Below are 25,898 nucleotides of genomic sequence, written 5' to 3'. Positions count from 1 at the left end.
TCCGATTGGTAGTTACCGATTGATTGTCAAATGGTTGGAGCATCCGCTCCGAGTCTAGGTCAGCGGTTCAAACCCTGGCCGAGTCGTACCAAAGACTTTAAAAATGGTACGTGTTGCTTCCTTGCTTGACACTCAGAACTTAAAAAGGATAGAGCATGGACAAACAATAATATCGGTTGGCAGCCATTGGGGGATATTTCTCAGAGAATTTGGAGGAGAAGATTGGGACCATACTATACTCTGTGCAGAGCGTTGGTGCTGCCTAAGCAGCCTCCTTGGCTATTGGGCACAATCCTGGACGTGTCCCCACTACAACACAGTATACCAGAATGCTGGCACTCATTTTGCCGACCTCGGAAGGATGACTGGCCGAGCTACCCCACCTAGTATTAATTCAACAGCTGAGCGGGATTTGAACTCAGGACCCTAGGATCCAAAGTCCACCACCCTAACCATTAAGCCAACACCAGGCATAGAGAATTAGATTACATACACAAGTTAATTGTTTCAGGCTTGGTGTGTAATGGCCTCCTGCATTGAGGTTGCTTGTTCGGTAACTCGTATCATAACACGGTTTAAAAAAGGATTTGCCACGTTGCACGCTCATTTATTCGAACATAAAGTGCGGTTCAAAGTAAAAAGATTTTTAACCACGGAACGAGTGATTGATTTATTTATTTTTTCCCCAGACGTCGTGTCCACAATGGAGAACTGACTCGAAGAACAAACGGTGCTTCGTGGGACCGTACCAAGAAGCTCCATTGTCCCGTCCATGAGGGTGAATGCAATACTGCTTATTGACTGTCGTTGACAAATTAAACAACCTGTCCTACAAAATGCCAACTTTTTCATCACCTTCGGTTTCCCATCGTCTCCTCCCTGCCATATTTGGAAGTATTTGTTCAGACGAGATGAGTCGTGCGGGTACTGTGCGCGCACATGTACAAGTAAAGCTTGCCTTCAATGGGAATGTACTGAAGAGCTTTATTCACAGCAAGTTTACAGATCAAGTTTGGCAAAGAACAAACAAGTGTGCTTTGTTCTAACATCAACTGTTTACAAATAAACATTTTCAAAGTTGCCCTGAACACAACTTGATTCTTTCCTCCGTCTTACCAATTGTTACGTGGTGCTTTTACAAATTGCACAACTGGTGTTTAAAAAAAAAAAAAGGGAAGAAGGAGAAGAAGACTTTTTGGCAGTTTGAGGCAGTCAATACAAAAGGTGTATTAATTAGCAAGATGCTTTTTCTTTTCTTTTCGTTTTCTCCAATTTTGTCTCACGGGCCCTAGCTTCCTGTGCTTTTCTCGGCTTTTGTATTTTTTTTTCCTTCTTTTGTTCAAACACTTTGTTCCTTTGTTTTAAGAAAGCTTTTATGCAAGTTTGTATGGTGATGAGGAGAAATTGGGGGGGGGGGTAAGAGGGGAGTTGGGGGAGGGGATGTAAAATTGATACTTGAGTTGGATTTCTGGTTCTGAATTCTTCAGGCAGTGTTTAGAAAGTGTTGTTTGGAAAGATGTAAATGTGTAAAGTGTAATAAACCATCCCATGTGACATTATGTCCAGTTTAATTACGGTTTGCTAATTTTGAATTGTGACAAAACGATAGGAATCTTCCTCCACCACTCCCCTCATTTCCATATCTGGCTCAAGATGTGTCTTCAATCACTAACCATAGCGAAGATCATGCTGGGGATGGGGAGTGGGGGGGAAAGGTGATGCACAAGTTAATTGTTTCAGTATGAGTATGCTTAATTAGAATGGAATGGAAATTTGTACAAGTCTTACCTGTATAAATAAATGAAGAACAGTAACAAATGGTATCCCAGCTTTGCCATGGCCTCCTTCATGCAGAACTTCAACTTTCCTCGATTGTGAATCTCCGTCGGGTCGTACAAACCAACATTTCCACTGGGAATACTGAAATACCTGCATAAATGTCAAGCACACACTGTCCGTACACTGCCGGCAATGCTGATCCGCAAGGGATGACTGGTCAACCAGTCAGTCAACAATGGACCTTTCATTTTATTTTATTAACCATCGTAATCCCTTCTTCAAGGTGGGGCAGGGGTCCACATGTGCTAAATCCATTAAACTCTAAAGACAGCAGAGCCGATGCAATAAGTTAAACGATAAGCATCTTCTCAGCTTAAAAAAGGGTCGAACTCGGTTCTACTCCGTTATCTCCTCTAACTGATGTCCGACGGACTTGTAAGTTCAATTGTTAGAGTGCTGATTTCGTCACCTAATGTAAGCTAGAAACATGACCACATCAAATTTGGATTCGTCATGGATCTCCCACGCAGGCAGAAACTCGAATAGCAAATTCCTTATGCTTTGGCTTTTCACAACCGATTTGGGGACTCGTCTGAAATCAAGACATTGCTGCCACCACCAAAAATTATTCCTGTCATTTATTTAAGAACACTGTAAATAATTTGAGAAGTGTCTGACTTCCGTGCACACTGCATGAGTTGAAAAGCAGTGGTTGTACTTGGGGTGTGCAGGGGAGTGCTCTTAGGGGGTAAAAACAATTCAGTCATGGGGAGGGGTGGGGGTTTCAAGGTGGAGAGAATCCCATTTCTTTGTAAATGTGTTATGTAGCACCACATGGTGGTAGGGGGATATTACAAATCATAATACAATACGCCATTGACAAAGTGTGAGAAGTGACTCATCTGTGAGGACTCGTTCTTCGATAGTACGTAATAAATGCCTTCTGATTGCCCTCGACGGCACTCCTCGTCTCCCTGCTCTCAACCACTCTGGTCTCTTTCCGCATCTACCTTTGCCCCTCAATGGAATCGTGTTCAACACCTGTCCCTCTCCCCTCTGGTTAGTTGAAGGGATTTGGGGCAGTGCTTCCTTTCCTCCAGCTAGAATTTTGGAGCATCGTCCATCCTTGAACATAGAGGGTGAGCCATTAGTCAACCAACCATCTGACAGCACCATGTTCATTTATCTGGACCAAGCTTGAGTTACAAATACTTGGACTACAAATCCTTAATCCTATATACTTTCAGTGGGAGTGGAACTTATCCGGTGTGATACCTGTCTATTGTGACTTCTATGCCAGTGTGCTTTTCAATTAGCAATCGTGCAAGTTAAATATCTGAAATGTTGAAGTCGTACAGGAGCACGGACCTGAAAATTTTAACCGTTCAACACCTGCTACTTCTAAATTTTGACTTCACAGAGTGCTAGAAACGTCTTCCGAGAACACCCCAGGTAGTATGCAAGGTCAAATTGTGGTATCAGTTTTTATCTGGAAGCGACTTTAAGCTCGGTGGTCTGTAGCAGGTTACTTCTGAAAAACTTGGGGTTGGGGGGGGGGGACATAACTGCTGATAACTGTCACTTTTCAACCGATTTCAGTGTTTTTAGTACCATTGCATTGGTCTTTTAATGCACAAGGATAGCACCTACCAGAAATATAACCATGGTTCAGATATGGGGTCTCTTGGGGTTAAATGATCACGTGACAGGAATGTTTTACCAAAATCACATTTATGATTTCCCAAATTTAAGTGCATACCACTACAGTAATATGTTTAATTTGCTGTTTCATCTGTTTATCGAAGAAAATTATCACCAGCTTACAAAAGAGAGGGCCAATCTGGACAAAGGAGAGGCATCAGGTGTTAGTCTCCCACCTCTCAAGAGGAAGAAATATATGAACTTTGATCATTGAATTATCTGTCAGACAGATACTGACGAGATACTGAGAAGACCAAGAGAGTCGTTGCTTAACACTTATTTTGGCATTGGAAATAAGTGATGATCATGTCTGATCACTTCAGACCAGATATAGATCGTCTTTCTGACCTACCTGTTCTTTGGCATTCTGAGTGTTAGGAATCATGTACAAGTGCACAATTTGCCCTTTGTCCAACAACGAAAGCATGCTTCGTGTCCAAGGCCATCAGAAGCATCTGTCAGCAGCGATGCTGGCCGGCTCCTGTGGTTCTGCTGAGACGTCAAGGGTGTCCTGCTCCAAAGCAACTCCCATTGATTAGTCTGAGTGCCTCTTTTGTGGAAACAAAATGCACAAGAAGTTGAAGGAGATGGTGACTTTTCAAGCTGCTGATACCATCCTGAACACTGCAGAGTAACAGGGTGACTGAGACATGTTACTCCTACCTCGTGGCATTAACAATGATCTGGTAGCTGCAGAAGCCAAACACCACAAAGCGTGCTATTGCTTGTGTGTCAGTAAGACAAACCTGAAGTTTCTTGAATCCAAGAAGGAGATGGGGAAACGATGTAAGCCACAGCTTCAAGTGAACCAGCTGCAGAAATTAGACCAGATTATAGAGGCAGGCAAGGCCTTCCATATGGGGTTCCTGCTGGCCAAATACTAGGCCCTGTTGAAAGAGAAGGGTATGGATACAGCATTCTATATTGGTCAGTGACTTAAATTGTGATTGGAAAAAAAAAAAACACTTTCGTGGAGACATTGTATTCCACCAGCTATTTGCTCCCTGTCAGTTGCTGTACTCCAGCTCAATTTCTCTGCATGTCATCAATGCTGCTTCCCAGAAGGCTGCTTTGACAGCCTTGGAAGATCCAACTGACTGCCCCGACACACCAATAACACTTGCCAATGATGAACGTATACATTTATTGTACCGAACAGCAAAGCTGAAATTGGTGAGTGTCAAGATGGAGATATTCCATTCCATCACATAGGCCTCATTACCGACCTTTTTTCATTCGATGGAGAAGAAAATGATGGTGAAACCCTGCCACTGATGAACATTGCCACATGAGTGGTAATGCCTCTTGGTCATGCGAAGTGCCGACTTCAATCCTACAAGTTGGTGAAGCACAGATGAAGGTGTTTGTAGAACAAAGGCTCAAAACGAGCAAAGGGGTTTTCTGGAATGCCCTACCAAATCTCAAGATCCATACATTTGACACTCTGGCAAAGACGAAAGTAATGAAGACTGTCGATGGCAAAACTATCATGAACTGGTTGCTGACCATGATCTATTTTGATGTCTTTTCATCTCTGCAAGGTTCAGAGATATAAACCTCAGAGGTCCTCAGTTATGAACTTGCAACAGTTCCTTACTCTCTTGTACATTCAGATGGTCGTCTTAGAAAAACGACAAAAAGTGTTCTCTCGGTAGTGTTCTCTCCTCTCGCCACCGACTTATAGCATGTCAGCAGCACGTCTGGTTGTCATGGCTTTGGTGCAGATGTTGAAGGCTGGTGGTGAATCAACCTTCGGTGTGCTGGCTACCAAACACTATGACCTTATAACGACCCCTTTAGGAAAGAATGGATGCACACGTGTTGTAGTTTTCGACCAGTACACTGTCAATCGATTAAGGCTGGAAAGCGAGCAAAACAAGGAGCATCCATGGCCTTGGAGGTGAAATTGAAGGTCATGCAACACCAATTCCTAAGCAGTGGCCAAGATGTATTGCAAATCCAAAGAACAAAACCAATGTCTGTGCATTGATGACTGAACGTTGGTGCCAGATGGAACTAGTAGGACAGAAGATTGTTCTTGGCGGCTTCAGGGACGGCAGACGGGTGGTTCTATTGACCAAAGGGTGAAGGGAGCATTTGGTACCGCTGGTATCAGACCACAAGGAAGCTGATTCTGAGAATGGGTTTGGTGATTCTGACAGTGAGGAAGTCATGAAGGACAAATGTGACTGGATTTGATATAGCAAGTACATGCACTTGAAACACATGATTGTTGAAACGAGCATGTAGAATCAAATGTGATTGACTTGAACACTAAATATGCGGGTGTTTGCTTAAATCATAATTTACTCTGGTATGATGCAACACAGTCTCTTCTATGCTTTGTGCCAACAAATTGAACATGCTTATTATTCTGTGACGACGCTGACTTTTAATAGTCCACGAGATGACCCGTGAACCCGTTGGGTTCCCGTTGTGATAGCGGTTGATGAAAAAAAAACAAAGATAGCTCCAGCGAACTATACCGCTGAGGTTGTTTGCTTTGATCAAATACTCCCGAAGAGTACTCGCCTGAATCGGGAATTAATTTATTAATAATTTTTTCGTTGCCCGATTTGAATGAAACTTGATACTGCACACCACAGGAGAATGGTAAGTGAGGTGGCCCTAAAATGTTTGTGCTATCGTGTACCGTTTTGGCTGTATTTCGGGAACATACATACAAGATGAGTTTTAGAGAGAGATATATATATATATATATATATATATATATATATATATATATATATATATATATATATATATATATATATATATATATATATATATATATTGCTTATTCCTTTAACTTGGATTACACACATGGAGGAAAACCTATATTTTTTCATTATTCAGACTTGAAAACTTTTGGCTGAAACCAAAATTACACACAAAAATCTTTACTAATTACACAAATTGTCATACCTTTATTTGGGCGGTATAAAGACAATATATATAGACTGCAACCTGGATTACGTACTTGAAGCAAAAACGTGCCTCCTGTATTTTCACACGAATAAGCCTTGAAAGGTTGGGCTAAAACCCAAATAAAGTACAAAAAAAATTTATTATACAAACTAGAAGCACCTGCTCTCTGCAGGAGCGGCCAGGGTGGTTATGTTATCCTTGCACGACACACACACACACACACACACACACACACACACACACACACACACACACACACACACACACACACACACACACACACACACACACACACACACACACACACACACACACACACACACACACACACCTGTGAATTATACGAAGGATTGCTCATTCCTTTATTTGGGCGGTGTATAGGCCACAGACCACTGCCACGATCGCTCCCAAGAAAACAAAAATAAAGATAACCCAGGATACATACAAGAAGTAAAAACATGCCTACTACTTATCTGCATAAGTACTGTACATGGTGGACATTATTTAGACTTGAAAACTTGTATATGTAATGTTCCCATATGTATATGTAAACAATCATGGTTATATAACTGGGATAATTAAAATTGACATGGACTGACACCCGAGGCCTTCGGCCTCTGCGGTTTCACAAAATGGCGGCCACGTTTTTTTTTTCCAGGGTACAGTTGTGGGTGGAGTCGGGGCAGCTGTCCAACCAATGGGGCGATGGCAGTTCATGCATGGTCCAAAAATGAACGAGTATATATACATATAGTGTTGCGGTTTTGGAGGCTTGCCCCGAGGGAAAGCGCACATGGACACGGAGGAGTCCCGAAGATCAGTTATTTCATTAGTTTATGTGTAGATAGTCCTTGGTGCCTTGTCAAGGGGTTGTTCAAGGGGCATGCGTTGGTTAGTTTGTATTTCCCTGGTGTTATTTTTCCCCCCCTTTCCCTTTCAATCTTTCTTCCTTCATCCCCATCACTCAGTTCTCTCCCCCTCTGCTACTTTCAATCTTTACTCCTCCACACCATCGGTCTGTTACCTCCCCTGAACCAAACATCATTTCGACAATGCAGACTTCACCCCATCGGTTTTACCTTTGGCCTCACGGCTGTTCAGACGTTCAGACGTTCAGACGTCCCTCGGTCCGGCATAATCCCTCTCTGTTTTCACTCCATTCACGTATTGCTTAATCAGGAACGTTTGATCTGTCTGTGGTCACATTCATCCTTCAGGCCGATTGGATTACCTTCACTGCATGAGACTGTCCATTCTCACATGCATGTTCGTGGAACGAGGTGCGGCACTTTTCCCATGCGCGGTGGGGTGCGGCGATTTTCCAATGCGCGGTGGGGTGCGGTGATTTTCCCATGCTCGGTGGGGTGCGGAGCTTTTCCCATGCACGGTGGGGTGCAGCGCTTTTCCCATGCGTGGTGGGGTGCGGCGCTTTTCCCATGCGAGGTGGGGTGCGGCGCTTTTCCCGTGCGCGGTGGGGTACGGCGCTTTTCCCGTGCGTGTTGGTGTGCGCCGCTTTTCCCGTGCGCGGTGGGGTGCGGCGCTTTTCCCCGTGCGTGGTGGGGTGCGGCACTTTTCCAGTGCACGGTGGGGTGCGGCGCTTTTTCCGTGTGCGGTGGGGTGCGGCACATATCGCAGGCAGGGTACAGTGAGGACTGTACAATGAATGCTTGCACGCAAGGGAGGAAGGGGGCGCAGCTCCCTTCCCAGCCTTGGACGTGTGAAGGGAGAGCCAGGATCTGCATTGAAAGTTCCCTCAGCATGACACGGTATTTTCCACAGGCTGCATCGTGGACCTGCCCCCATCAGATGTGCACCAATAAGGACGAGGTTTGCACGAGCGAGACGGAAAAAAGCAACATATGAAGAGGAAGAGGACAAGCACATAAGAGGAGATGGAAAACGTGAGATCCTGTCAGGAAAAAGTTCGGAGCTGGTCATCGTCCTTGGGTGAGAGAGAGATCCTCGGAGGACGAAGAAGGCAGGAATGTAAGAGACTAGAGGAGAGAAAGGTGATGTCCTGTATGGGAAAGCGATATGAAGAGGAAGGGGACAGAGTTGCAAAATAGTTTGGCCTTGTCCTAAAACTTAAAGCTTGTCCCGCGAGGAGCAGAAAACCCATAGTGCAGAGGAAGGCATTGTGGAAAAGCCCAAAACGCGGTTTGGTTCGAGGGGAGCTGCTGGATCCGGGGACCCAGCAGAAATGGAGTTGCTTTGCAGCTGGCATATCTGGGACACCGGAGAGGACTCGCCTGCTGGGTCTGGGCACCTCAGGGATGTAGCTGTGTGACCCATCGCCACTGCCCATCTTCCCCATTCTCTGGTATATATGGGCTTGCGCAGCCCTGTCGAGCTGTGTGAGGTGAGGGAGAAAAGAAAAGACCCTACTTTTCTTTTTTTCTCAAGTTTTTATTCTCGTCTTCTTCTCCTCCCCTGTTTGAATGATGGCCATGTGTCCTTTGTGTAAGTAAGCATATGTGTTATGGTGAAATCTGCTCGTGTGTGTGTGTGTGTGTGTGTGTGTGTGTGTGTGTGTGTGTGTGTGTGTGTGTGTGTGTGTGTGTGTGTGTGTAAATAAATAAACAAATAACTGCTTGTTATTTCCAATCTGTCTCGGTTGTCTTTTCCTTTATTGGTCCGACACTGTACAAGTATAATTAGACGGGAAGTTGTATCCCGACTTGATTTGCTCTGTTAGCCGGTGCTGCACCTATCTGTCCCACTCAGCAGAAGATCACCACCAGGTGTGGCGCCGAGGGTGTGGCCTCTAATTAGGTTGCCGAACCAAAAGAAAGGTATCGCGGAAACATCGAAGCGTAACCCTGCTAGGCCAGTAGTCGAAGTGATGAAATTATTTTGGGCGCACACATATCTTTACAATTTAATTCTCGCTGAAGCTTTCCCATTTTAATGTATGAAAAATGCAATCCGCGGAGTTCCGCATCCATCCATCCATAGCTCTATTATAGTGTGATAATAATGATTCGACAGTTCATTATTATGACTATGACAATGACTAGGCCTTGCATTAATGTTGAAGATTTTGTTTGACTTCTTTCTCCTGGATTTTTCATTTGGTATTTTCACCTGTGTAGTTTCCTTAAAGCCAATTGGCTGATTGCTCAAAACCAAGGTAACAACAACAAACTACCCTTTGTCAGGGTACGTTTCCATATTGTCATTGAGTATGTAATATATCGATTTTTGCCTTGCAGATACAATGTGTTCACAGTACTTTATTGTTGATAATGAGAACTTAAAACGCCAATCAATTCAGCAGGTGCAAGTGAACGTTTCACAAGTAATGCCACATGAAGCTATTTCTGAGTATTTTGTGTTGGACTTACTTGCAAATGTTCCAGGCAGCAAGCGGGACATTGAGCAGGAAGACCAGCCAGTGCATTGTGATTAACATGAGGACCGTCACTCCCGTGTGTGCCACCAGCTCTGGCAGAACCCACTGCAGCAGAAGAACATCCACATCAGCACCACATTGTCTGGGAGCATTTTGGTTTTCTTCCCACGCTCTGGAAATAAGCAGCTCATTGGCACGTACGTTAATAGGATTGCTGGGTGAAGCTTTCACAAGCACCGATTGACTCGTAGTGTGCACGTTCTTTCATTTAATCTCTTCAATTCAACGTCCAACACTTGTTCGCACGGGTCTATCCGAGCCATTGGATATCACCCAATGAGTATGCATTCCATCGAACTTCGCAAAAGCTCTTTAAAAGGCCACCATCTAATGCTGGCAGATGGGACACCCAGCTTAACGTCACGCTTTTTGAGGGATGGCGTACTTTGTGATGCAACGGCCAGCCTGTGAAGCACCGATCCAATAGTTTATAGTCTAGTCAAGAATCGAAGGACGAAAAATACCGAAGGTAAGTGCGTGACGTCTACACTCATCCCGTCAGAGAGTACACGACGACCGTAGGGGAATTTGAAAGAAATTGATCATTTTTGTGCGAGAGAGGGATCATCGTGTTTGTTTGTAGCACGTGGCTGCGAGTTAGCGTCAGTATTTTGCTGGTGCGCGGCAGTGCCCCTGCAAGTTAGAGTTGAAATTTGTCCATGGTGCCGGCGATAGCTCGCATACTCTTTGCGAAGGACACCGAGGGATCTTTAACGTCCACAAGCTTATGTTAGCAGATGAGGCACACAGTAACGTCCATCCGAGGGACGGCACATACATTGAATCACCCTGCCTGTGAAATTGCAGGATGACAGTTTGTAGCTGGGACGGGATTCGAACCAAGACTTGAGAGCTGAGTGTACGTACCTCAAGGCTATCCTGCCAGCACTGAGAAACAGGTCATGATTGTTGAAGTCTGAGAAAGGGTGGTGGTAGGATGAGCCATCCAGAAGACAGTAAAGATTGGGCATGCTCCACTACCTAATAGGAAGATCATTTACTGTTCAGTGCCTAATGGGATGGGTTTGCATCTGGTCCACCTTTTGACAACCCTCCAGAATCTTTTGTATCCCGTTGACCGTATCACAGCAAGGGGGCGAGGTTGGATTGGGGACAATCATGTACACGATAGCCTTCCTGGTTACCAGGTCAATGCTCTTCTTCACAGATGATGCGAGTGGCTGGATGCACAGAACATTGGCAGCATCAGATAATCACGGTGGTGGTACAGTGGTAGATCACGGAGTAACTGCCACGGTGGAAACACCTCCAAGCATTTAGAAATGGTAATTTGACTTGATGCGCGACAGGTCCCCGTTTGGTCTTTTTCTTTTTCCAATCCTTTCGCTGGTGATCATGATTTCTATCCTGATCGACAAAAACACAACCAGAGCAGTAACTTGGCAAACTCTCTCCTTTCTCTCCAAATTGGCAAACTCACTCAAATCCCATCGAGCACGTGAGGAACACGATCGACCACCGGAGTGAGACGCACGATAAGAGATGCTTTTTGGCGGGAGTGCAACCAACTGGACCACGATTTATTCCACCCTCAACTGCAGCATTCCAACATACGACGATGTTATGATCCATGCCAGAAGTGGATACCGGATGAGCCTCAAAGACCGGTGACCAGCTCCGTGGTGTTATGTAACCTCCAATATATGAAACACACACATTTCTGCTTTTGCCAGGATTACTGAACACCAATGGTCTTGCATCAAACTAATGGACTTTTTCCAACATCATTTGATGTGAAGTTTTCATTTTGGTCCTTTAAATTGTGAGTATAGTTGTAAACGATTACAATTTCTGTCAATTGGTGAGATAATCAAAAATAGAAATACCATCCTGTCTCCACAAATCACTTTGGCATATCTTTCGTCCCAAAGCAGGTTTCTTTTTCAATACGCCACATATCCCGACCGCCAGGAAAACTACAACCTATTACAACGAGGAAAAGGATTGTTGACAAAAGGAATATTTATTTCTTTACTGAGAGTGTGTGTAACATTGCCAATGTTAACTCAACGAGTTGGGAATGGTGGAACCACAGCAAAGGTGCAGCCTCACCTGCCAACTTTAACTTGTATAATTACCTTGTTGAGTCGAGAACAGCAAGCCGTGACGTTCAAGAAGTCGCATTCCAAATCAGAAAAGGCAATCACCTGGACTTGTCAAGGACCGACGACAGCACAAGAGCCGAAACAAACTTCTCTCTTGTGTTGTCTGGAGATAAATATTTTACAAACACGAGTATTACAGGCAAAAAGATGAGTGGGACAGGGGAGGGGGTGAAATGGAGACAGCTGAGCGGAGCAGCGTGGGGACAGCAGGGTCATGTGGCATGGGGACGGCTGAGTTGGTGGCGTGGGGACGGCCGGATCGTGCGGCATGGGGACGGCTGGGATGTGAGGTGTGGGGACGGCTGAGTTGTGCGGCGTGGGGACGGCCGGATCGTGCGGCGTGGGGACGGCCGGATCGTGCGGCGTGGGGACGGCTGAGTCGTGCGGCGTGGGGACGGCTGGGATGTGAGGTGTGGGGACGGCTGGGATGTGAGGCGTGGGGACGGCTGGGATGTGAGGTGTGGGGACGGCTGGGATGTGAGGTGTGGGGACGGCCGGATCGTGAGGTGTGGGGACGGCTGGGATGTGAGGCATGGGGACGGCCGGATCGTGAGGTGTGGGGACGGCTGGGATGTGAGGTGTGGGGACGGCTGGGATGTGAGGTGTGGGGACGGCTGGGATGTGAGGTGTGGGGACGGCTGGGATGTGAGGTGTGGGGACGTCTGGGATGTGAGGTGGGGGGACGGCTGGGATGTGAGGTGTGGGGACGGCTGGGATGTGAGGTGTGGGGACGGCCGGATCGTGAGGCGTGGGGACGGCTGGGATGTGAGGAGTGGGGACGGCCGGATCGTGAGGTGTGGGGACGGCTGGGATGTGAGGTGTGGGGACGGCCGGATCGTGAGGTGTGGGGACGGCTGGGATGTGAGGCGTGGGGACGGCTGGGATGTGAGGAGTGGGGACGGTCGGATCGTGAGGTGTGGGGACGGCTGGGATCGTGAGGTGTGGGGACGGCTGGGATGTGAGGTGTGGGGACGGCTGGGATGTGAGGTGTGGGGACGGCTGGGATGTGAGGTGTGGGGACGGCTGGGATGTGAGGTGTGGGGTCGGCTGGGATGTGAGGTGTGGGGACGCCTGGGATGTGAGGTGTGCGGACGGCCGGATAGGTGAGGCGTGGGGACGGCTGGGATGTGAGGAGTGGGGACGGCCGGATCGTGAGGTGTGGGGACGGCTGGGATGTGAGGTGTGGGGACGGCCGGATCGTGAGGTGTGGGGACGGCTGGGATGTGAGGTGTGGGGACGGCTGGGATGTGAGGTGTGGGGACGGCTGGGATGTGAGGTGTGGGGACGGCTGGGATGTGAGGTGTGGGGACGGCTGGGATGTGAGGTGTGGGGACGGCTGGGATGTGAGGTGTGGGGACGGCCGGATCGTGAGGCGTGGGGACGGCTGGGATGTGAGGAGTGGGGACGGCCGGATCGTGAGGTGTGGGGACGGCTGGGATGTGAGGCGTGGGGACGGCTGGGATGTGAGGCGTGGGGACGGCTGGGATGTGAGGCGTGGGGACGGCTGGGATGTGCGGCGTGGGGACGGCTGGGATGTGAGGCGTGGGGACGGCTGGGATGTGAGGCGTGGGGACGGCTGGGATGTGAGGCGTGGGGACGGCTGGGATGTGAGGTGTGGGGACGGCTGGGATGTGAGGTGTGGGGACGGCTGGGATGTGAGGTGTGGGGACGGCTGGGATGTGAGGAGTGGGGACGGCCGGATCGTGAGGTGTGGGGACGGCTGGGATGTGAGGTGTGGGGACGGCTGGGATGTGAGGAGTGGGGACGGCCGGATCGTGAGGTGTGGGGACGGCTGGGATGTGAGGCGTGGGGACGGCTGGGATGTGAGGAGTGGGGACGGCCGGATCGTGAGGTGTGGGGACGGCTGGGATGTGAGGCGTGGGGACGGCTGGGATGTGAGGAGTGGGGACGGCCGGATCGTGAGGTGTGGGGACGGCTGGGATGTGAGGCGTGGGGACGGCTGGGATGTGAGGAGTGGGGACGGCCGGATCGTGAGGTGTGGGGACGGCTGGGATGTGAGGCGTGGGGACGGCTGGGATGTGAGGAGTGGGGACGGCCGGATCGTGAGGCGTGGGGACGGCTGGGATGTGAGGAGTGGGGACGGCTGGGATGTGAGGTGTGGGGACGGCTGGGATGTGAGGCGTGGGGACGTGCGGGTCGTGGGGATGGCTGAGTCGTGCGGCGTGGGGACGTGCGGGTCGTGGGGACGTGCGGGTGACGTGCGTTTTAGTAGAAGGAAAGGACAAAATTCCGTTGGAGTTGTAAATGCGAAGATGGTGGAACAAAAGATACAAAATAAACAGCCAAGAAGATGAGGAAGCAGCAGTCGAGGAGGGAGAAGATGAAGATGATGGTATCTGCCATGTTTCTCGCAGTCAACTTCCTCTTCCCACTTTCGAATCTCAATTCTTCTCCTCAGTCCTGCAGAACAACGTCAACCAACCTTTCCTGTTCCTGTATGATTATAATTATTCACATAAACATTGTAAAACATGATTAGTACACACACACACACACACCCTCTCATGAACGATAACCCAGTACAGTATCGTTTTGTCCTTTTTCCCGCTTCACAGAAAGCAAACCCGTTTCCGTTGAGACTGCGAAGGAATTTCCGGTGTTAAACGGAAGAGGAGGAGAAAATGAGAAAAACAACTTTCTACTTCCGGTAACATGGCGCAGCCTTCGGTGCAGCACGTGTGGCTTGGGGCACAAACGGGACTTTTAAAAGGTGAAATGTGAAGCGATGAAATCATCAGTTGTTGTTTTTGTTGTTTTCATAAGAACCACTTTCCCCACAGTTTATGTTTTCCTAATTCTACTCGTTATGATCATGTCATTCCCAGACAACACTGAACAATGTCGGGATGATGAAAATACCTCTTTATTCCTCCAGGACACGTTCTCATATGAGCCTCGACATTTCTCCCGAGTTTAAGATCCGCTGTTGTTTTGCTTCCACTGGTTTCATACTTTCTGTATCCTCGGGTCACGTGTACAGTTAGTTACGTGTACAGTTCCAGTTACGTGTACAGCTACAGTTACATTTACGTGTACAGTTACATTTACGTGTACAGCTACAGTTACAGTTACGTGTACAGCTACAGTTACATTTACGTGTACAGTTACATTTACGTGTACAGCTACAGTTACATTTACGTGTACAGCTACAGTTACATTTACGTGTACAGTTACAGTTACGTGTACAGTTACATTTACGTGTACAGCTACAGTTACATTTACGTGTACAGTTACAGTTACATTTACGTGTACAGTTACATTTACGTGTACAGTTACAGTTACGTGTACAGTTACATTTACGTGTACAGCTACAGTTACATTTACGTGTACAGTTACATTTACGTGTACAGCTACAGTTACATTTACGTGTACAGTTACAGTTACAGTTACGTGTACAGTTACATTTACGTGTACAGCTACAGTTACATTTACGTGTACAGTTACATTTACGTGTACAGCTACAGTTACATTTACGTGTACAGTTACAGTTACGTGTACAGCTACAGTTACAGTTACAGTTACGTGTACAGTTACATTTACGTGTACAGCTACAGTTACATTTACGTGTACAGTTACATTTACGTGTACAGCTACAGTTACAGTTACGTGTACAGTTACATTTACGTGTACAGCTACAGTTACAGTTACGTGTACAGCTACAGTTACATTTACGTGTACAGTTACATTTACGTGTACAGTTACATTTACGTGTACAGCTACAGTTCTCATATTTACGTGTACTCACGTGTACTCACGTGTACATTTACGTGTACACTCACGTGTACATATTTACGTGTACATTTACGTGTACTCACGTGTACAGTTACATTTACGTGTACAGCTACAGTTACGTGTACAGCTACAGTTACATTTACGTGTACAGTTACATTTACGTGTACAGTTACATTTACGTGTACAGCTACAGTTACATTTACGTGTACAGCTACAGTTACATTTACGTGTACAGCTACAGTTACATTTACGTGTACAGCTACAGTTACAGTTACGTGTACAGCTACAGTTACATTTACGTGTACAGCTACAGTTACATTTACGTGTACAGTTACATTTACGTGTACAGCTACAGTTACAGTTACGTGTACAGCTACAGTTACATTTACGTGTACAGCTACAGTTACAGTTACGTGTACAGCTACAGTTACAGTTACGTGTACAGCTACAGTTACATTTACGTGTACAGCTACAGTTACATTTACGTGTACAGCTACAGTTACATTTACGTGTACAGCTACAGTTACAGTTACGTGTACAGCTACAGTTACATTTACGTGTACAGCTACAGTTACATTTACGTGTACAGCTACAGTTACAGTTACGTGTACAGCTACAGTTACATTTACGTGTACAGTTACAGTTACCTGTACAGCTACAGTTACATTTACGTGTACAGTTACATTTACGTGTACAGCTACAGTTACATTTACGTGTACAGCTACAGTTACAGTTACGTGTACAGTTACAGTTACATTTACATGTACAGTTACGTGTACAGTTACAGTTACATGTACAGTTACAGTTACGTGTACAGTTACAGTTATGTGTACAGTTACAGTTACGTGTACAGTTACGGTTACGTGTACAGTTACATGTACAGTTACATTTACATGTACAGTTACAGTTACATTTACGTGTACAGTTACGTGTACAGTTACAGTTACAGTTACGTGTACAGCTACAGTTACATTTACGTGTACAGCTACAGTTACAGTTACGTGTACAGCTACAGTTACATTTACATGTACAGCTACAGTTACATTTACGTGTACAGTTACAGTTACGTGTACAGCTACAGTTACAGTTACGTGTACAGCTACAGTTACAGTTACGTGTACAGCTACAGTTACAGTTACGTGTACAGTTACAGTTACGTGTACAGCTACAGTTACAGTTACGTGTACAGCTACAGTTACATTTACGTGTACAGTTACAGTTACAGTTACGTGTACAGCTACAGTTACATTTACGTGTACAGTTACAGTTACCTGTACAGCTACAGTTACATTTACGTGTACAGTTACATTTACGTGTACAGCTACAGTTACATTTACGTGTACAGCTACAGTTACATTTACGTGTACAGCTACAGTTACATTTACGTGTACAGTTACATTTACGTGTACAGCTACAGTTACATTTACGTGTACAGCTACAGTTACATTTACGTGTACAGTTACAGTTACGTGTACAGTTACAGTTACGTGTACAGTTACATTTACGTGTACAGCTACAGTTACATTTACGTGTACAGTTACAGTTACGTGTACAGCTACAGTTACAGTTACAGTTACGTGTACAGTTACATTTACGTGTACAGCTACAGTTACAGTTACGTGTACAGTTACAGCAACAGTTACATGTACAGTTACGTGTACAGTTACAGTTACAGTTTTGTGTACAGTTACATTTACGTGTACAGCTACAGTTACATTTACGTGTACAGTTACATTTACGTGTACAGCTACAGTTACATTTACGTGTACAGCTACAGTTACAGTTACGTGTACAGCTACAGTTACATTTACATGTACAGCTACAGTTACATTTACGTGTACAGTTACAGTTACGTGTACAGCTACAGTTACAGTTACGTGTACAGCTACAGTTACAGTTACGTGTACAGCTACAGTTACAGTTACGTGTACAGTTACAGTTACGTGTACAGCTACAGTTACAGTTACGTGTACAGCTACAGTTACATTTACGTGTACAGTTACAGTTACAGTTACGTGTACAGCTACAGTTACATTTACGTGTACAGTTACAGTTACCTGTACAGCTACAGTTACATTTACGTGTACAGTTACATTTACGTGTACAGCTACAGTTACATTTACGTGTACAGCTACAGTTACATTTACGTGTACAGTTACATTTACGTGTACAGTTACATTTACGTGTACAGCTACAGTTACATTTACGTGTACAGCTACAGTTACAGTTACGTGTACAGCTACAGTTACATTTACGTGTACAGCTACAGTTACATTTACGTGTACAGTTACATTTACGTGTACAGCTACAGTTACAGTTACGTGTACAGCTACAGTTACATTTACGTGTACAGCTACAGTTACAGTTACGTGTACAGCTACAGTTACAGTTACGTGTACAGCTACAGATACATTTACGTGTACAGCTACAGTTACATTTACGTGTACAGCTACAGTTACAGTTACGTGTACAGCTACAGTTACATTTACGTGTACAGCTACAGTTACATTTACGTGTACAGCTACAGTTACAGTTACGTGTACAGCTACAGTTACATTTACGTGTACAGTTACAGTTACCTGTACAGCTACAGTTACATTTACGTGTACAGTTACATTTACGTGTACAGCTACAGTTACATTTACGTGTACAGCTACAGTTACAGTTACGTGTACAGTTACAGTTACATTTACATGTACAGTTACATGTACAGTTACAGTTACATGTACAGTTACAGTTACGTGTACAGTTACAGTTACGTGTACAGTTACAGTTACGTGTACAGTTACGGTTACGTGTACAGTTACATGTACAGTTACATTTACATGTACAGTTACAGTTACATTTACGTGTACAGTTACGTGTACAGTTACAGTTACAGTTACGTGTACAGCTACAGTTACATTTACGTGTACAGCTACAGTTACAGTTACGTGTACAGCTACAGTTACATTTACATGTACAGCTACAGTTACATTTACGTGTACAGTTACAGTTACGTGTACAGCTACAGTTACAGTTACGTGTACAGCTACAGTTACAGTTACGTGTACAGCTACAGTTACAGTTACGTGTACAGTTACAGTTACAGTTACGTGTACAGCTACAGTTACAGTTACGTGTACAGCTACAGTTACATTTATGTGTACAGTTACAGTTACAGTTACGTGTACAGCTACAGTTACATTTACGTGTACAGTTACAGTTACCTGTACAGCTACAGTTACATTTACGTGTACAGTTACATTTACGTGTACAGCTACAGTTACATTTACGTGTACAGCTACAGTTACATTTACGTGTACAGTTACATTTTCGTGTACAGTTACATTTACGTGTACAGCTACAGTTACATTTACGTGTACAGCTACAGTTACATTTACGTGTACAGTTACATTTACGTGTACAGCTACAGTTACAGTTACGTGTACAGCTACAGTTACATTTACGTGTACAGCTACAGTTACAGTTACGTGTACAGCTACAGTTACATTTACGTGTACAGCTACAGTTACATTTACGTGTACAGCTACAGTTACATTTACGTGTACAGCTACAGTTACAGTTACGTGTACAGCTACAGTTACATTTACGTGTACAGCTACAGTTACAGTTACGTGTACAGCTACAGTTACATTTACGTGTACAGTTACAGTTACGTGTACAGCTACAGTTACATTTACGTGTACAGTTACATTTACGTGTACAGCTACAGTTACAGTTACGTGTACAGTTACAGTTACATTTACATGTACAGTTACGTGTACAGTTACAGTTACGTGTACAGTTACAGTTACGTGTACAGTTACAGTTACGTGTACAGTTACGGTTACGTGTACAGTTACGTGTACAGTTACATTTACATGTACAGTTACAGTTACATTTACGTGTACAGTTACGTGTACAGTTACAGTTACAGTTACGTGTACAGTTGCAGTAACAAACGATGTGATTGGGGATTAAAAGGAACAAACACTTGGTTTCCTCCAGAGGATAACGAGGACGCTCGTACGTACATCGGTCCATTCGAATGGATCTCTTCATTCAGTTTGATGATGAACAATGATGGTGAAATAAACAGAACATTCACTTTCCTTTGTTTTTAAAGACAAGATTTCAAGTTAATACATTCTCCCTCCCAACCGACAACATACAGACCTTCCAGTTGGACTTTAAGTATATCTGGTTTATTTGTCTGTTTCAATAATATCTTGTGTACTGGATCTCCTTGTTATGTGGTACGTGGGCAACACGTGTTACATGTACTGTGTTGCACATGCTATACATGTTACATGTGATGTGTTACACATGCTATACATGTTACATGTGACGTGTTACACATGCTATACATGTTACATGTGACGTGTTACACATGCTATACATGTTACATGTGACGTGTTACACATGCTATACATGTTACATGTGACGTGTTACACATGCTATACATGTGATGTGTTGCATGTGTTGTGTTACACATGCTATACGTGTTACATGTGATGTGTTACACATGCTATACGTGTTACATGTGATGTGTTACACATGTTATACATGTGATGTGTTACGCATGCTATACGTGATACATGTGATGTGTTACGCATGCTATACGTGATACATGTGATGTGTTACGCATGCTATACGTGTTACATGTGATGTGTTACACATGCTATATGTGTTACACATGCTATACGTGTTACATGTGCTGTGTTACACACGCTATACATGTTACATGTGATGTGTTACACACGCTATACATGTTACATGTGATGTGTTACACATGCAATACATGTTACATGTGATGTGTTACACATGCTATACGTGTTACATGTGCTGTGTTACACACGCTATACGTGTTACATGTGATGTGTTACGCATGCAATACGTTACATGTGCTGTGTTACACATGCTATACGTGTTACATGTGATGTGTTACATGCTATACGTGTTACATGTGATGTGTCACATGCTACCTGTGCTATGTGTTGCTCTTGCTGCATGTGTTATATGTGCTCTGTGTGCTCCCCATGCTATATGTGTTACATGTGCTATGTCTGCTACGCATGTGATGTTATCTGTGCTTTGTGTATTATGCATGCTATGTGTTATGTATGTGACACGTGCTTGTGTTACGTGTGATACATGTGTACGTGTGTTGTGTGCCACGTGTGTTATGCATGCTACACGTGTTACTTGTGCTTTGTGTGTTACGCACGCTACATGTGTTATGTGTGCTACTCATACTATGTTACATGTGCTATGTCTCCTACATATGTGATGTTTCCTGTGCTGTGTGTTATGCGTGCTACATGTGTTGCATGTGCTATGTGTATTATGCATGCCATATTACTTGTATTTGTTACTCGCGCTACATGTGCTATGTTACAGCTGCTACATGTGTGATGTTACGCATGCTACACATGTGCTATGTGTGTTACTTGTGCTGTGTGTGCTGCACATACGATGTGTGTTACTTGTGCTGTGTGTGCTGCACATACTATGTGTGTTGCAGGTGCGATGGATTACATGTGCTATGTGGTCTGCATGAAACACGTGCTTATTTGTTACATGCTACATGTGCTGTGTCTTATGCATACTACATGTGCTATGTCTGCTACACATGCGATATGTTACCTGTGCTATGTGTTATGCATGCTATGTTACATGTATGTTATTCATGCTACATGTGCTATGTGTGATGTGTTATGCATGCTACACATGGGCTATGTTATGCATGCTACATGTGTTACATGTCCTATGTATCGCACATGCTGCATGTGCTACCTGTGCTGTATTAAGCATGTTATACATGTTATATGTGCGGCCCATGTTACATGTACTGAGCAGGGGGAGTTGAAGTTCAGGTTCGGATCAAATGTGGAATATTTATGCTTCCAATTACATTCGAATGTCTAGTTCTCTTAAAGACGTGAATTCCACTCTACTATCTTGGAGAAACTGATTTGCCGAATTATTTTCTTGAATCTACATTTCTTCACGTGTAACCTATGTTCCTCCTTTTTTCTTCCAGGGTAAACTAGTTTTCTGGAGATGAGTCCTCTAGGCCAGGGGAGAGTTTATTAGGCTTTGATCATGTCAGCTCTTTGTCTACCCAAATCAAGTGTTGGGAGACCAAGCGTTTCAAGATGCTCTGGATAATTTGGGTGACTCGGGTTTGGTGCAGTCTTTGTAGGACGTCTGTCTCGCCTGGATTTCAATCCCGACCCAGCTATAAACTATCATCCCCGTGTTTCTTGGGTCGGGTGATTCATAGATATGTGTGTCGTCCCTCGGATGGACATTAAACAGGCGTCCCGTCTGCCAGCATTCGTTGGTGGACGTTAAAGACCACACGGTGCCGATTGTGGAGTCGCGACACAGTCTTTGTGCTTGGCTTCGTCTAACAATTAATATGATTGTTTGACCTGACGACCCGATGGCTGCGTGATGGGTGGAGAGACATACGCAGTGTTTGTGGTTTCAACCACTTAATGGTAATTGAGCTGAAATTTTTTATTTTTTTTTGCCCAAAGTAACCATAACCACCTGAAGCGCAAAAAATATTTTTAATAAAAAAAAAAAGTGAGAAATTGCAGAGCAAGAAAGGTAAAAACAGAACCAACTCGATGTTTTTAGGTAGCCCAATTGCTTACCAGTGTTAGCCCCACCCCTCCAGGAAAGCGTTTCATACCTGAGCACACACTACCTGTGTTAGTCCTCGAAGAAGGCCATGACATCGTTTAATGTTCAACTTTCTGAGCTTTCATCATTTTTGACAAAATCGCATTCGTGTTTTTCATTCTGTGTTTCCCACCTCTTCTCTTTTCATGTGGATATGTATTCACCAAAGTACGCACAATTCTTGGACCTAATTGGCTGAGTTTGTTTTAAAATCTGAATTGGTGAAATTTGGACATAGATCAAGGGTTTCGGCATTCTGTAAAGTTCTGACACCACGTTTCCTTACTCGTGTAGGTGTTAATGTTGTTCGCAAAAATGCAACCAACTTCTCAGAGTTCCAATCGCCGGGCCGTGAGCATGAAGTGTGTGCAATGTGTTGGGCTGATACCGAAGAAGAACAGGTGAGCGTTTCACCTTGCATACCAAGCACGGTACAACTCGTTATGTACTTTCCTCACCCCGACTCCAAAAGCTTTGCGTTTCCTTACATCGGGGTATGCTGTCGTGCAGATTCACCTTGCGTGCCGCAATGGGTTGGTGAAGAAATTTGACACCGGCAGTGCGGGGTTTGTGTCGGAACGTGATTGCACAGGTGGTGAGGGCACTTTTCGGGGTGTCGCGACCTGGGGGAGGTATGGAATCCCACACCTGAGCGACGCATGTAAAATCATCATCACATTCTTTATCGTGGTGCACGTCGGGTGGCTGATGTATCCTTGTTAGCAATGTCACTCTTTCCCTATTTTATACCCATTCCTAGCTCATTGATTACATGTGTGCAGTCTGGCCTTCTTAAGGTTTGGGAGGAAGATCCATTAAATCAGGTAAGGTGCAAAAAACACACAAAGCAAATAGAATACATTTATCATCATACTCTGTGTAATTGTGTTTATGTGTTGGTGGGTTGGTGTCTTCGTGCCCGTGTCTTTGTGTTTGTGCATGAACGTGCCTGGGTGTTCGCGCGTGTCTCTTTGTACGCATGTGTGTGTGTGTGCATACGATTGTTTGGTTGACTTGTGTTTAAAATTGACCACGCTGTGATACCTTGATTGGATGTCTCCTTTGAACCTTTCTGACTCGTCCCACCCCACCACAGGTAGCATTAGAAGTTGGCCGAGATGTTTACAAAATGCGACAGAATCCAGAAAGTCCTCAAATCGTTGCTACTGGAGGCAAAGAGAACAATCTGAAGATCTGGGACCTGCAGAACCCCTTAAAAGCAGTATTTAAAGCAAAAAATGTAAGTTGTATTTAAAAATACCGATCGTTTATTAATGATAACATTGTTTTTATAAATTACTCACGTGGATCGGCTCGCTACGCTCGCCTCTCCCCACGTCGTTGCAGAGATCGACGTCACAGATTTGCTGTGTTGTCATGATTTACACCAATCGTAATACAAACATTTCTTCTCCACAAATTTGGTTGTAATATTGGTGATATTATATTTATTTGTAATATACAAAGATCCAAGTTGTCTTCTTCTTCTTCTTCTTCTTCTTCTTCTTCTTTATCTTCTTCTTTATCTTCTTCTTCTTCTTCTTCTTCTTCTTCTTCTTCTTCTTCTTCTTCTTCTTCTTCTTCTTCTTCTTCTTCTTCTTCTTCTCCTCCTTCTCCTCCTTCTCCTCCTTCTTCTTCTTCTTCTTCTTCTTCTTCTTCTTCTTCTTCTTCTTCTTCTTCTTCTTCTTCTTCTTCTTCTTCTTCTTCTTCTTCTTCTTCTTCTTCTTCTTCTTCTTCTTCTTCTTCTTCTTCTTCTTCTTCTTCTTCTTCTTCTTCTTCTTCTTCTTCTTCTTCTTCTTCTTCTTCTTCTTCTTCTTCTTCTTCTTCTTCTTCTTCTTCTTCTTCTTCTTCTTCTTCTTCTTCTTCTTCTTCTTCTTCTTCTTCTTCTTCTTCTTCTTCTTCTTCTTCTTCTTCTTCTTCTTCTTCTTCTTCTTCTTCTTCTTCTTCTTCTTCTTCTTCTTCTTCTTCTTCTTCTTCTTCTTCTTCTTCTTCTTCTTCTTCTTCTTCTTCTTCTTCTTCTTCTTCTTCTTCTTCTTCTTCTTCTTCTTCTTCTTCTTCTTCTTCTTCTTCTTCTTCTTCTTCTTCTTCTTCTTCTTCTTCTTCTTCTTCTTCTTCTTCTTCTTCTTCTTCTTCTTCTTCTTCTTCTTCTTCTTCTTCTTCTTCTTCTTCTTCTTCTTCTTCTTCTTCTTCTTCTTCTTCTTCTTCTTCTTCTTCTTCTTCTTCTTCTTCTTCTTCTTCTTCTTCTTCTTCTTCTTCTTCTTCTTCTTCTTCTTCTTCTTCTTCTTCTTCTTCTTCTTCTTCTTCTTCTTCTTCTTCCGGCTGCTCCCGTTAGGGGTCGCCACAGCGGATCATCCGTATGATCCGCATAGTGATTTGGCACATGTTTTATGCCGGATGCCCTTCCTGACGCAACCCTGGTCGCCTCTTACGACACAGGGATATGGTACAACTATTTTAACCGGGGTATACACCGGCCCAGTACACTGGTACTCATTTCGCCGACCTCAGAAGGATGACAGGCTGAGTCAACCCCCTGGTGTATTAATTCAGTGGCCCAACGGGGCTTGAACTCAGGACCTGTTGGATCCCAAGCCGCTGCCATAACCACTGCGCCAACACCAGGCTCACTATAAAAAGATCCAAGTTGTCTGAAGCTCTAAATCGTCAAGGGGCGAAGCTGTCTCATCTGGCTGAAAGGTGTAAGGGGTCGAAATGGTGTTAAGATGTAAACCCTAAGGTGTCTAAATGGACTTTTGAAGGGCTGGAAAGGTCGAAAGGGTATAAAAGGTCTAAATGGTGAAGGGATCTAAAGGTGTCCAGTGTTGAAAGGGTCTTAAAGGTAAAATGGTTCTTCAAGGCCTTTTGGGTCCTCGGGGTATTTTGGGTCATCTGGATATTTTTGGTCCCTTGAGTCTTTTGAATGTCCTTTTGAGTCATCTGGATCTTTTGGGTCTTTGGGGTCTTTTGGGTCCTCTGGGTCTTCAGAGACTTTTGGTTCCTTGTGATATTTTTGGTCTTCTGGGTCCTTGTCTTTTGGGTGTTCCGATTTTTTTGGGGGGGTACTCGGGGTCTATTGAGTATTTTATGTCCTCTGGATCTTCTGGATTAAGTTCCTTGACTTTGCAAGAAATCATGGACTTAGGGTGGCTGGTTCATGGTTTCAGCGCCCACAAGCTCATCGCTGGACTTGGTATTCCAACGCTGGCGGTGCGGCAAAGGAGATTGACCATGTCCTCGTTGACGGTCGCTGGAGGATGAACCAGAACTGCAGGGTCTACCGGAGTGCTCAGTTCCTCAACACTGACCACCGGCTTGTTGTAGCAACTCCAAAGCTGCACCTTAAATTCTGGAGAATGGTACCATCCCAGCCTCAGCTGGATGTTGGCAAGCTCAAGGATGAGAGAGAAGCTGAGGAGTTTGCGAAAAGGCTGAGTGGATATTTGCGGTGTCTGGGTGCTTTTGGGGGGTCCTGAAGAGGTAGGGATTACCTTCAAGACCACCGTCCTTGATGTTGCCGGTGGATG

At 44.6% G+C, this 25,898-nt stretch overlaps 4 protein-coding genes across 6 annotated transcripts in view; 2 read left to right on the top strand and 2 right to left on the bottom strand.

Moving 5' to 3' along the window:
- The window catches only part of WDR26 (WD repeat domain 26), a 92,615-nt gene extending 91,416 nt beyond the window's left edge, over positions 1 to 1,199 (top strand). For both annotated transcript variants that reach the window (XM_085889386.1, XM_085889385.1), the window contains one exon: positions 690 to 1,199. In XM_085889386.1, coding sequence (XP_085745512.1) covers positions 690 to 715 — 26 coding nt within the window. In that variant the 3' untranslated portion in view covers positions 716 to 1,199. The remainder of the gene's footprint in view (positions 1 to 689) is intronic.
- Positions 965 to 14,602, bottom strand: CNIH4 (cornichon family member 4). 2 transcript variants are annotated; one of them, XM_085889390.1, is made up of 6 exons: positions 14,466 to 14,602; positions 14,239 to 14,367; positions 11,920 to 11,988; positions 9,753 to 9,865; positions 1,789 to 1,929; positions 965 to 1,689 (listed from the first exon to the last, which is right to left on the bottom strand). In XM_085889390.1, exons 2-6 carry the CDS (start codon positions 14,308 to 14,310, stop codon positions 1,662 to 1,664), a joined length of 423 nt encoding a protein of 140 aa, XP_085745516.1. In that variant the 5' UTR covers positions 14,311 to 14,367; positions 14,466 to 14,602; the 3' UTR covers positions 965 to 1,661. The 2 variants fall into 2 exon arrangements, with proteins under 2 accessions (XP_085745516.1, XP_085745517.1); XM_085889391.1 differs by having other exon boundaries at positions 11,920 to 12,049; positions 14,466 to 14,492.
- Positions 12,159 to 14,169, bottom strand: LOC147023674 (uncharacterized; the record flags this gene model as incomplete). The annotated part of the gene is made up of 2 exons (XM_085887159.1): positions 12,159 to 12,752; positions 12,871 to 14,169. Coding segments are annotated over 2 exons (1,893 nt in total), but the record flags the coding sequence as incomplete, so codon positions are not given.
- The window catches only part of WDR74 (WD repeat domain 74), a 68,606-nt gene continuing 57,254 nt past the window's right edge, over positions 14,547 to 25,898 (top strand). The window contains exons 1-5 of the mRNA XM_085889387.1: positions 14,547 to 14,677; positions 22,669 to 22,775; positions 22,885 to 23,006; positions 23,135 to 23,198; positions 23,471 to 23,614. Coding sequence (XP_085745513.1) covers positions 14,620 to 14,677; positions 22,669 to 22,775; positions 22,885 to 23,006; positions 23,135 to 23,198; positions 23,471 to 23,614 — 495 coding nt within the window. The 5' untranslated portion in view covers positions 14,547 to 14,619. The remainder of the gene's footprint in view (positions 14,678 to 22,668; positions 22,776 to 22,884; positions 23,007 to 23,134; positions 23,199 to 23,470; positions 23,615 to 25,898) is intronic.

The sequence above is a fragment of the Eptatretus burgeri genome, chromosome 7 (genome assembly GCF_056783735.1).
Source record: "Eptatretus burgeri isolate ZD-2024b chromosome 7, Ebu_testis_v1, whole genome shotgun sequence".
NCBI classification, from domain to species: domain Eukaryota; kingdom Metazoa; phylum Chordata; class Myxini; order Myxiniformes; family Myxinidae; genus Eptatretus; species Eptatretus burgeri.
Note: the sequence above shows the minus strand (reverse complement) of the source record. Positions and strands in the feature narration are given on the sequence as shown.